The following is a 13,522-nucleotide window of genomic DNA, read 5'->3' as shown; positions in this document are numbered from 1 at the left end:
GACTGCCAACACCATAATGAGATTCCAAGGGCATACTAGTGGGTGTAAGGAAACTGCACATGCATCACTCTGTGTAAGAAAGCCTGCACTTCCTTTAAAAAAAAACCAAACAATTTTCACTAAAAATAAATATTATGAGTCAAAATCTTGAAGCTTAAAAAGGAGCCTCAAGTTCCCAATCCAGACCTTTTGCAAGAAATGGAGTAAATGGATCAAACAAAAAGCTGTAGGATGCCTCTACCTTTCACATCAATAAACATGGGTCTCCCAGACCTTGTTATAATTCCTAGGAGAAATCAATTTTCTGTAGTTGAGCATTGTCTGAATTACACTGTCCAGAGGAGGTAAAGGGTAGAGCCAGAAACTGAAAATTGTGGGGCTATAGAGCAAATTTAAGGAGACACTGCCAGTCCCTCGCAGATTGGAACATGCAAGAATGTGTCCTTTATATCCACGAACACCATAAAATCATCCTGCTCAATGCGGCTGATAACAGACCTCAATGACTTCATCTTGAACTTGTATGCTCACAGCTGGTTTTTAAGGCATTTCAGGTATAGAATGGGTTGAAAGTACCTGTCGGGTATCTGAATCAATGAGATTTGAGTATACTGTACTTCTGAGGAGAGCTTCTTGCAGAGCAAACGGCCTTGTTTTATCTCCAGGAATACTGATGGTGAAAAACCATGAGGGGGGACTTCAGATTTATGATCCATCCCTGAAAAAGTATTCCTCTCTTCCAGGAATCTGTGGGAGAATTGAGGAATGGTTCCCAAAAGAAAAGCAGATGGAGTCCCAACGCAGGAGATGCTGGGTTTGCCTGAAGACTTGGAAGCTGGACAATATCTGCCCAAGCCTTTTTCTTTTGCCAACCTCCATAAGCAGTGAAGGATTGTTTTTTGGAGGTCTTTCTTTCCCAGAGTGATAAAAGGAGCAAAAACCTAGGGCCATTTGGTCTGCAGGTATTAATAGGATGGCAAGGGATATAATATCCAGTTTAGGATGAATAATACCTACCCTCACAAATATGCTCCACCACAGTTAGGAAATACAATTTGGGTATGTCAAACTGCAATCCCTCCTCCAATTACTCCAACCACCTCTCATCTGCCTTACCAATCCCAAGTCAAAACTAAGATGGGTCTAAGGGAGACCACTGCCACTGTGCAAACCAACTTAAGGGTGGCCTCAATTGTCAAATGTGCTATAAAGTAGCAGCATTCGGAATTGTAATGTTGATAGTCTTCGATAAGCAAGCTATGAGAGAATCCACTTTAGTCAGGTATCATCTCACTGTATTCTCGCTTGGGAGAGGCTAAAGGGACTGCAATCTGTGGGAGACCAGAAACCTATGAATCAGGCTTGGTCAATTGTTCGCATAATAGTTCCTCCAACTTAGAGGTAGAGGGGATGGAAATGGTCTGTCTTCTTAAACAGTGAATTGTCAGCATCATAGATTCCCCACTGTCCTAAATGGTTGGTGTCTGAAATATGGCTTAAAGTAAATCCTCAACTCTCTGCTTAATATTGGAAATCCTTGTCAGGGCACAGGTCAGATACTTCAGCCACCTTACCTTCCCCCACCTTACTCAATCTGATCCTTCCAAAGACTGGAGAACCACTGAAAGTTGATGCTTCTACAGTCATGGTGTTGGATTCCAGAATCCTTTCTAAAGAGGAAGCTTGAACCAGACCCTGCACCAACCTGGCCAGACCGTGAGCCTAAGCTGGCTAGTCAGGTGGTGCACAGGAGGAGACCATAAAGCCCCGGACAAGAGCACCATGGACAGAGGTCTAGCTCACCACGGCTCCCAAGGTGGGGCATAGGAGGGTGGATACTTGCAGATACTAGTACTTGTGGCAAGCTCCCCTGTAACCCAAGACTTTGCCCAGGCTGGCTCTGCCATTTCAATGGAGGACCTCACAGACTAGCACAAATAGTGGCCCTCTCCTTCACATGCTGTGCATAACACATCCATCCCATCCTGGACACAGGACAATTTGGCCCCGATTTTCTCCTCTTATCAGACAAAACAGTGAGAGGAAATCTGCAGTGCACACACCAAGATGGATGTGAAACTGCAAAACCGATAATCCATAGCAGAAAGAAAAAACATCCAGTCAAACGCACCTACCACTCTCACACTAATTCCTTGCAGTTGTTGAGGATAGAAGAGGAGCTGCTGCTTACTTTTGGTGGGCTTTGCCTCTGGTGAGGATGACCACCAAGAAGCTGCTGGACAGGGGCTCTAGAGATGCACTCCACCATCAAGGGATAGCTACCATACATAAACATGCCCCCCCCATCTGCCTTCCTATGCTTGACCACGGACAAGTATCTATCCCCCCCCCCAGCATTTCCCACAGCCCAAGACTTCCTGCAGCAGACGATGTAGTGAGGATGCCGTTAATATTACAATTGTAAAATAAGTTTAACAAAAACAGTTGCCACAAGCAATGGAGGCAGAGGTAGGAGCTTGAACTTTTTTCGAGGGAGTTTTAAAGTGTGCAAACTCCTGTTTTGCAGCCCTATACAGCATTTCCAGTGTCCCCATGGGTGAAAGAAAATTTTAAATTAGCAGTCATACCCTAATGTGGCACATTGTTGTAACAAGACCACACAGATTAGAGAAGTCTTCCAAAATAGAAATAAACTTATTTGAAACAAGTTTGAGATGGTGGAGAAAGCTCTTAATCAGAGCACCAAAGCTTTTCTGAACTCTTCTGGAGGATATATCCACATCTAAAATAAAGGTTGCCCTACCAGCACCTTAAGTTTCTTAACATACTCTAACAAACGTCAATATTTTTTTTTTTTTGGTCTTAAAATCCAGTTGCCTTGCACTCATAAAAGACTTCAGAAACTGGTAATAACTGAACAAGTTGCACAAGGCCCACAGACTAAGTTGAGAGGTATGGTTTTTCTCCTGGTAATCTGGGGAAGCCTTTGAGATTTTTTTTAAAATGACCAACAACTTTAAATACAAATGTCAAAACTAAAAGGGATATACATTATCCGATAACGTGAAATATACACAATCTTTTTACAATGGATCAAATTTTATTTCATAGCAAGTGGCTCATCAATCTGAACTTCATAACAGGTTGCAGAGGTAATTAGTTGTCAACATCTTTATCATTGCCTGAGATGTTGACATGGGCAGGAAGAAAAAGGCCATGTTCTACTTTTCCCCATCCACGATCCATTATCGTTTACGTCAGTGTTTCCCAAATTCAGTCCTCCGAGCCCTGAGTGCATGTTTTCCAGGTTAGAAGAACCACAAAATTTTTTTGGGGGGAAATGTCAGTCACTACTGAATACACTTGTGCTCAAGCAAGGAGATATCATTATCATCATTTATATAGCGCCACTGATTCCGCAGCGCTGTACAGAGAACTCATTCACATCAGTCCCTGCCCCATTGGAGCTTACAGTCTAAATTCCCTAACACACACACACACACACACTAGGGTCAATTTTGATAGCAGCCAATTAACCTACCAGTATGTTTTTGGAGTGTGGGAGGAAACCGGAGCACCCGGAGGAAACCCACACAAACACAGGGAGAACATACAAACTCCACACAGATAAGGCCATGGTCGGGAATTGAACTCATGACCCCAGTGCTGCGAGGCAGAAGTGCTAACCACTTAGCCACCATGCTGCCCAGATATGGCAAACATGCACTGCTAGGGCTTCTTGAGGACTGAATTTGGGAAACACTACCTTTCGTATTTCTCCAGACATCAGCGATCTTCAAATGAACCTGTGCACCCTTCATTCAGTGTTCAATAAAGTATGTAGAGGCGCACAGGTGGGTCAAAACTGTATGTCATGTAGTAAGTTATGTAGATTCGATTAAATGTTACATGTGCTAAAAAAAATAATAATAAAAAAAATACAACACCAATTAAATTAAACATTTATTCCCTTCCCCCAATGAGATTCACAAAATTTGCACAAAAAGTATATCAACTCAGAAATAAAATAATTAAATTGAGTGATACACACAGATGAAACATACAATAATAAAGCATTTGGAGGAAAATATACAAAAAGTTTAAATTTCATTTGTATCGGTAGGCATTAAGAAATGTACACACTTACATTTTTTTTTTTTTTTTTTTATTTGTATATATATTTTTTCTTTAATCAGTTTACCCCAAAGTGATATTAAGTTCTACAGGAAACCCTATTTTCCTGCTAAATTTATGAAAACCATAAAAATGAGGCAAACTGGAGATTCCAAAGGAATCAATATAATCTTCCCGCAAACACCACTGCTTGGCAAACTTGCCAAAAAATAAGATGGCTGCACTTTTATTTTTATATATTTTTTATTTTTATATATATAAGACTTGCTTAAATATTTCTGTAAAATAAAGCCTTACCATTTAAGGTGCAATCCCATTTAGACATAAATACACTTAAATTGTTTCCGACATCTATTGCCAGTGGGAGCAGTCATTTTGTTGGCGTAGTCAATATTCATTAAAATAAAGCCTATCAATTCCCTAGGAACTAGAGACCTCAATAAGTCATGAGGCATGTGGATAGGCTGGATATTTGTTCTACCAACACAATGTCTGCCTCCATTGGATGCTGGAGACAAGAACACTAATTCTGGGCCTTTATAAATGATGGAAACATAACAATTAAAACCCCTTTTTTGCATGAGTTCTAGGGTAGGGCAAACAGAATAGATTAAGTCTAAACTAAAAATAAATGACAAATATTACATCTCAACTGTAAACCCCTACAAAGATGTTACAGTGTATTGTAATTTGCCACTGGTTTACACTTGTTTAAATTATTTTGAAATAAATATACGTAATTGGCAAGTTATTTTCATTACCTTGTTGTATATATATATATTTATTTGTTTAACCCAAAGGAGGCAAACCTGACAATTAAATTAAACCATGTGGGGACTCTGAACTAATTACTTCAAGTTACTACGAATACTAGATGTACGCAAAGAAATATAACCAATATCTTGGGATGAAACAACTACAAAGCAGAACAGAAATTGCATTTAATATGGATCTAAAAGCTGCTGTATATAAAACATAAAATGAAATTTAAAAGTGATGTATTCTACAAATCATTGCCCCTTAATAGGTTCTTGTCAATTTTAAAAAAACTCTGCATAAAAACCAAGAAAGGATACCTACACCCGCCCCCGCCAAAAAAAAAAACCAACAGAACAAGGTGGGTGTAATAACCTGGTTTCACTGGCAGACTACACATGTTTCTCTCCTTGAGTTGGACACTGGGGTATCAAAGGTAAACCCTTTTTTTTTCTTCTTTTATTATTTAGAACAGCCATGGCTCCACTTTCCAACTAAATCTGTAATGGAGTTCGGGACCTAGCCCTACAACCAATTTGATTATCAGTGGCCTTATTTAGGCAATTAACATGGCTATAGTATTGTAAAGCACTTTTTTCCCCCCCTAGACAAAAAAATAAATAATAAAAAAAAATATATAGTTTGAAAGGCAGTGCAGTCACCCATTCTGAAATGAAAACAATGGTTTCAAAGACACCAAAAGAAAATCATCTCCTATTGCTGCACCATTTTACTGACCGAAGAATACCCTCTCTAAGGCAAATTTCACTATGCATATACTCTCCTTAAACGCTTAATGTATATTACATAATTTGTTTTTTAAAAAAAAATAATTCTTGTGACAATGCATAGATTTTTTTTAAAAATCACAGAAAAAGTATTATTCAAATGGCTTGTTGTCATCAAGAGGAGGGATAATACTTAGACCACAGTGTACGTAGTTCTCCAAGACTTACTCTGAACTCAAGTGCTGTGATCTGTAAAGAGTTCTGTAGTTCTCTTTATACTCCTCATCTTGGCAAGAAAGTATTAGCAAATTAAATTTTCAAACATATCCAGTATCAAGGCCATACCACGGCAGCCAAACATGGCAGTAAATTTTTAAGGACTTTTTTTTAAAAAAATCCCCCCCCCCCCCCCCCCCAAAAAAAAAAACACACACCCAACATCAGATGATTGAAAAATGTGTTTCGGGTAAACAAAGCAAGGGTCCAGTCTACCAATGATGAGTATATGTTCTTTACAAGCAGTATTATGGTTTAGGTTTACCCACAGGTCATCAATTCATGATGAGATGTCAGTATTGGAAGAGTGTGAAATTTACATTTAACTGTAATTTAATTACAAAATATTGAAAATGTTCCCCATGCCTGAAAACACTGACCAACATTTTATCAGTTTCAATGGATGTTTTAACACATGAATTTGGTGTTTCCACCGACCAAAACAGAAATATATACCATAAACGTACAACATATCAACAAACATAAGATTTCTGGCTATATAGAGTGGTTATAGTGGTAAAATAAATTTATCACAAACAGTGATTCTGTATTGTACAATTACAGATACCTCGTCACAGATTACATTTGGCTGGTTTAACCCTGTTTCATACACCTGCATATTTGGTAGATAACCATAGGAAATAAAAAGGGGATGCAGACAAGGACTAATCTAGTGGTCCCCAAACTGTGCGCCGCGGCGATCTCACAGGGGTGCCGCGGCCAGGGCAAGTGGTAAGCAAGGAGGGGGCTACTGTGTAATTATATTGGCTTTAGGGGTACCTTGAAAATATTACAGAGAGCCTAAGCGTACCTCGAACCGAGAAAGTTTGGGAACCACTGGACGAAGTAAATGCTGATGTGGTAGTCGGCTATCATCATTATTTCAATCCTGGAGAATTAGATGTGATCTGTCAGGAAAACTAACCATTGAACCCCTATTATACCACTTTCTAGGCGTTGCTCTCTCTTGTTAAAAAAGAGATGCAAAATGCTAGTAGGGCACTGTAATTTAAAATAAATAAAAAAAATACCTTAAAAATATAAAATGTATTTCGTCATTCTTTTACAGTATAATAAACTGTCCTCATTTTTCTAGAGCCCGACTAATATCCAGAAACAATGGCTTGAAATGACAAACACTTTAGACACTGAAAATCAGTTAGCAGTCAGCACACACATACACACTGATCCACGGTTCATGAGCTGTATGGACTTTTTAGGAACACGTAACGCTCACTCTGCAACATGTGATCATATTTATAAACAACAACTAAATGTGTAACCAAACATGCATATTTTAGTGTTTTTACCCAAAGCCTCAATAGTGCATTTATTAAACGAAGGAAAAAAAAAAGGCTTCCACAGTAATGAGGAAACATTAAGCAGAAAACTTGGTTAAAATATTGTGGATTGTGGAATATCATTGGAGGCTCTGGCAATTTGAAATAAAAAACAGCGTATTTAAAATAAGGAACGTCCAAACAACAGTGTCAGTATATGGACAGCTTCTGAAAAGAGTGTTTTGTGTCAATTAGGAGGTTGTCTGCAGTGTACACAAGTGTTACACTAGGGCTGCAGGGAGGCAATAGAACAAACTACACTGGTAAAAGAAAGGACAAAGTACAAGGTCTGTATGTGTAAGTCCTCAGGGATACAGAATATTTTCAGAGCAGTTATATAACAATAATATATATGTGATTTTAACATATAAAACTTTTAATTACCAGTTGAACCAACAAGAAAACTTGATTCATGGTGGAATTTTTTTGAAATTGGGACCTAGCCCTACAATCAATTTATTTATAGTTAAACATTTCCAAATTATGATGTTGGACATTGTATTTACATTTGCTGGGAAGGCGATTGCAAACGGATGTCGGTCATGAGACTGCAGTGGACATCCGCAGTGTCCTTCAACAGATTTAAAGACCTTAAGACTGGATCGCATATGAATAAAAGCTTCCATGTTAGCAACTTTATCTCATATTTCCTTTTCTGATAGGAGTAATATTTATATGAGAAACCGCTTGCATTTTAGGGTTAGCGGTCTTAACTCACTTGTTGATCTGTAAGGGGCTCCAGAATATACAACTGTATGGAATATGTACGTTCTATAGAAAACCTTATGGTTCTTCCACTCTAACAACTGCCTGTATCATCTTTTTAAAGAAATCTGTCATATTACAAAAGATGTTCCCACTCTACTCTATCCCAAGAACCAGAAGATTACCAGAATAAGTACATAACCAGAACTTTAAACAAAGAAAATGTTCTATTATTGACAAGTATAACTATTTGCATCCAACATCTATTAAGCATTATATAAAGCCAGAAAGAGGATTAAAAATAAAGTGGGTTTGGCCTGTCTTTGACAGTAACATTTCAGACTGCTGCACATATAGGCTGCTTACTGATACTAAGGGATTGTCCACTTTGGGCTATATTGAATAGACTAGTTTAATATCTATATATGCTGATCGCTTACATAAAAATACATTTACTTGTAGCAAACAAACAGGAGAGGGTCACTGTCCTTTATCCTCTAAAGTGAACTGGAAGATGCAAAATACATCCCATTGAAAGTACTGGACAAGGCCCAATCGTCATCATTTTAGATGAACCGCTGGGAGCCAAGGACTAAAAGTGGATTTTATTTTGAACCATTAGCATATATAAAATTAGATTCAATTATGTCCATAACACAAGAAGGAGCAGAAGCAGGTGTTTTGACCAAACTGTCCCCACATGCCTTGTCACTCAGCTTAATAAAGCCTGGCATGAGGTCACTAGCCTTGCCGACAGTAAAAGTGACACTAGTGAAGGAATTAGGAGTGACATAATGAATAATTTTCAGAGAACACTAAGACATGCAAAAGAATAAGCCCGAAAACCTATATTTGTGTAGTTTCCTCCATTATTCGTGGACCAAGTAGATTTTACACCAATATTGAGAAAATGGCCACGCGTAGCAATTTGTTTAATTTGTAGGCATCTGCTACACAATAGGAAGGCAGCCATTATGTGGCCTCAACCTGCAGCCTAAGGCAAACATGTCACAGAGCCCCAGTGAATGGATAATCATTTCATGCAACTTGTATACAGAGCAGAAGAAAAAAAGAAGAGATGATCAAGTACAATGGCCCATGACCTGTTACTTACAAGTATTGTATGATATTACAAGAGGAAATAACACACTATATTTAAATATATTGAAGCCTAATTTAAATCTATAGTGTAGTACCCTTAAAGAGGCCTTCTAAAAAATTGATTAATCCAGACACAACCAAGAACAGCTCCTTAATCATTTATTGCAATCTGGCCCTTATATGTACTATTGATTGCTTTCAGAAATGGCGGTCTTTATGCCATTCATTTATAGCAGTTTGAACCAATTCAAGCATGTGCTCGTAAAACACTTATGGTTCACACTTGGGGCTAGATTTACTAAACTGCTGGTTTGAAACAGTGAAGATGTTGCCTATAGCAACCAATCAGATTCTAGCTGTCATTTATTTAGTACATGCTACAAAATGACAGCTAGAATCTGATTGGTTCTACAGGCAATATCTCCACTTTTTCAAGCCAGCAGTTTAGTAAATCTACCCCCTGATCTCTAGAAGGCTTTGTTTAATGCGTCATTTTGCAAGTTAAATGTAAACCAATATATTAGTCCAGGTGTTTCAAGAGAAGGCTATGCTTTAGTTGCAGATTCTTCAGCAAGAGACAGGAACAGGCTTAAATGCTTTGCAAAAACCCAAATTATTCTGAGAAAATATATGGATGAAAACAAGTGTAAAAAGTGACGACGCAAACATGAGCACATAATTCTATTACCATCCCGGACCGTTAGTTTACCTTACTTAGATTAAAGTCTATACAAGTCACAAATTAATTTTTACTCACCAGATCCCTTTCTTCAACAGGGAGAATTGTGAGATTTTAATGCCAGAGAGCCCTTCAATTCGGGAGTACTCACCCCACCAGCACCTCAACAAACCCTGTAAAAACACTGCACCAACAGGCAGAAGAGGAGGCGCAAACAGCTATGATAGAAACTAAGCCGCAGATGTGTGCTATCCGCATCTGTGCTGAAAATTTGATGGAGGTATTTGATATGGTGCAGTGAAAGCGTAGGCCACTACTCACAATATTTCAATTATTCCGCTAGGTGGAGGGAGGCGGGCTGGTAAGTAACATTTTGTGAACTGATAAACTGTAAAACGAGAAGAATGATACATTGAAGGGATTTTTTCTTTTTTTTTTTTCAATTCAAGTGATAAATAAATACTTTGCTGATCGCTGGGGATGAGATTGGGGGGGAGCTACATTAACTTTGCATTGCAAGTTTCCAATTGTTGGCTAATTCAATAAGGTCTTAAGCTATGCATATTTAAAAGGTGGGTTTTACATCACATTGTAATGATTTCACCTATTGCAGCTTTAACGCTAAAATAGTGACACAAGAACTAAAATGCATAAAGCATAAACTGTACACATTACTTTTACAAAAAAAACAAAAAAAAAAAAACAACCCACCAGTTACACTTTGTAACTTGGTTGTTCTATTTTAGACCCATCTGGCATTTGATAAAATTACCTTTGAATTGTTCATTTAGAATTGTCAGAGATCAATACTAATTTTAGCCCTGTTCAATTTACATGTAGACCACAAAGTGAAAGCAGAAAGAAGCAACACAATGGATGTAAAATCCCCAGCGAGTACGTACATTATACTTCCCAAGGGTCCAGCAGGCAACAGGAACATACCCAAGTGCTACAAGTACAATCTTCAAATTAGTTTCACTATAACTGATGGGATAATATACAGTTCTGTGGATCATGGAAGTTTAGGACAGTAGTTTGGATCCTCTTTCACTGATCTTTCAGACAGGTGAGATGTTACACACCAAGACAGACATCTTCCTAGGAAACTCCATAAATTTGACTTATGTCTCGGGGAACCAAAACTGGTCTTTACACGTAACTTAAAATTCTACATATATAGGTGCCATCTGGTGGACAAACGTATGGGAGAACCTGGTAAATGAGGGCCATGTTACTATGTTTGCCTGTGCATCACTGACGCTGTGCATTCAAGTAATCTCTCTGAAATGTATAAACTTCCACTTATGATTAATGCACACAATTCTAGGCAAAGCACTGTCTTTTGGTGAAGCACTAAATTAACCTTACGCACAGCCCTCAAGAACAAATTCATCAATTACAGCGGGCCCCGTGTTAATCCTTAGCTAGCCATATTTATAAGCCAATAAGCATGGCAATTTTTTTGTATGACCATTGCTTATATTTACCACAAAAACCTATGTTTTGATTAGTGTCCTCAATTTACTGTGGTGTTTCACATACACTATGTCTGGTGTTTCTTCTGAGACAAAAAAACCCCAAAACAAAACAAAAAAAACCCACATGAATCGGATATAAAAGCATACATGCAATGGTGTGAAAATGACATATTATACAAAAAGGTACACTATTTTCCTGGGAAGGCCGCCTGCCTTCTAATAGTTAGCTATAAAAGGGCAACAGTGGGTAGAAACGTTCCCTTCAAGGAGACCAGAACCAAAATTCAACCTCAATGCAGGTTTGAACATGTTGACATGGCAATATTATCCCAAACTAGGCAAATTTTCTTTGTAAGTTTTATGTAAAAAGCATATGCACCATTACAAAAGTGCAATTTCATATACTGTTGTATGCACAATAAAATGGTAGAATATTCAATATGATAAAAAAAAAAAAAAAAAAACATCATGCAGAAATAAAGTTCCCAAGAAATGTGGGGTTCTGCAAATTGCACCCCTTTCAGAAATGTTAGGATTTTTTTTTTTTGTTCTTTCCCATTCTATAAACACAGGATATTAGTCCTATAAATCAGCACACTGGTGCTGATGAAGTGCAAATATTTTTTTTAACCTCCCTATATTTTACCAAATGAGCAGCCATGTTTGTTTTTTTTTGTTTTTTTTTATAGTTTTTTTGTTTTTAGTTTTTGTTTGTTTTCTTTTTGAGTTTTTTTTTCTCTTTTTCATGTTGCAAATTCATGATCCATTTCCATGGTCAGCTGGGAAAGACAAAAGTAAAAAGAAACAAACAGTCTCAAAAATGTTAAAGCTTCCAGGAGTTGTGAAGCAGTTTGTTGCCATTTAAACAATGTTGTGGCACAACAAAGGAGGGAGATTTAAGTCTGGCCCAGATCAGCTATCTGCACAGGTCTGTTTCCCGCTTGTGCTTGCGTTTTTTGCTCTGATAGTGCTGGTGCTGTGCTTTGCCGCTTTGTAGGTGCCTACTTGTCACAGATGTGCCTTGGTTTATGTTGGGTTGCATCTGGTAACCTTTGCTGGAGGATGTAGAGCGGAAGAGTCTGGTTGCACCATGCTGAAAGAGAGAGAACGAGATTAATAGAGCCACAATTTGTAAGTCCTAGAAAGTAGAGACATTTTTTCCCCATGATAAAACATGACAATATAGACACACAATGTCTTGAAAGACCACTAAAGTGGTTTTATATTTACCAGCCATTAAGCAAATTCACATATTAAATCACTTCATTTATACAGTCAAAATTACCCTAAAAATCAAACTGGTAAGTTATTCTTTAATTGTAATAAATTGTCTATCTACAATACTTAGAGTATAATTGAACACCTAGGGATAACTCCAGCTGAAACTGAATTCTCATTAAATTCATTTAAACAATAATACTGAATACTAATTATAGGGGACCCAGTGCACCTCATTATTAGAAAGCCCCCATTGTCTTCCTGAAAGTGTCTCTGGACTCTTGGACTTTGGGGGACCCAGTCATTTAGGAAGAACAAGAGATCCTAGGTAAGTATTTTCTTAATTTGAGTAAAGCCTGTGGTTTATAATATGCCAGTTCCAAAGTTTATGAGAAAAAAAAACTGCCCACATGCCCTGCAGTATCAGGCAATAGGGCAGATATCGCAGCATGTGTTCCCAATGCAAGCAAAATCAATAAGGTTATCGGGCATTTTGGAAAATGCAGTCAAAGTACTGGTCTGGTGTGTGGTCGTGTTAAAAATGCACTGAGCAGTCCCAATCTGGCCGCTCAACCCTAACAGCCGCCTGATCTGATCCAATTTCGCCCCGTTGAGCGGTAACCTCAGCAGAGTGGCAGGATCCACCAGTGACCAGTTTAAGAGATTTACACAGATTGAAAGGACGAGTCAATAGTTGTAAAAAAACAAAACAAGAACATCTACCAACGCCATTATCTGGAAAAATGTCTGTCCATAAGAACGGATTACTGCAGAGGTTTTTACAATATGGTTCTAACAGATGAGTAAATAGATATAGCATGGTTATGTTATATAAGTGTGTGTGTTCATGTCTGTTTTTGCTGTCGTGGATATTGGAATGATCATCCCAGTGTCCCTTACCATAATCCTATTAGAGGATATAATCAGGAAATCTTAATGTCACAAACATCATACGTGCAGGTGTTATTTTAAAGCATTAAATGTTCATTCTTAAAGCCTATTAAACGTGCTCTGATGCTGAAAGTCCAAAAAGTAAAAAGTAAGAGAATGGACCTGTATCCACAAACACACAATTTATAAGAAGAAGTCACCTCACTTTACATCAATTTCGATGTTGCCTGCATCAGAAACTCGTTTCCATAGAAC

The 13,522-nt window shown here is 38.0% G+C and overlaps 1 protein-coding gene across 3 annotated transcripts in view; it reads right to left on the bottom strand.

Annotated features, from left to right (window-relative positions):
- Nucleotides 1–5,478: 5,478 nt before the first annotated feature.
- The window catches only part of TENT4B (terminal nucleotidyltransferase 4B), a 44,286-nt gene continuing 36,242 nt past the window's right edge, over nt 5,479–13,522 (bottom strand). For all 3 annotated transcript variants that reach the window (XM_075188851.1, XM_075188849.1, XM_075188850.1), the window contains one exon: nt 5,479–12,251. In XM_075188851.1, coding sequence (XP_075044952.1) covers nt 12,075–12,251 — 177 coding nt within the window. In that variant the 3' untranslated portion in view covers nt 5,479–12,074. The remainder of the gene's footprint in view (nt 12,252–13,522) is intronic.

Source organism: Mixophyes fleayi, chromosome 10, assembly GCF_038048845.1.
Source record: "Mixophyes fleayi isolate aMixFle1 chromosome 10, aMixFle1.hap1, whole genome shotgun sequence".
NCBI classification, from domain to species: Eukaryota; Metazoa; Chordata; class Amphibia; order Anura; family Limnodynastidae; genus Mixophyes; species Mixophyes fleayi.
Note: the sequence above shows the minus strand (reverse complement) of the source record. Positions and strands in the feature narration are given on the sequence as shown.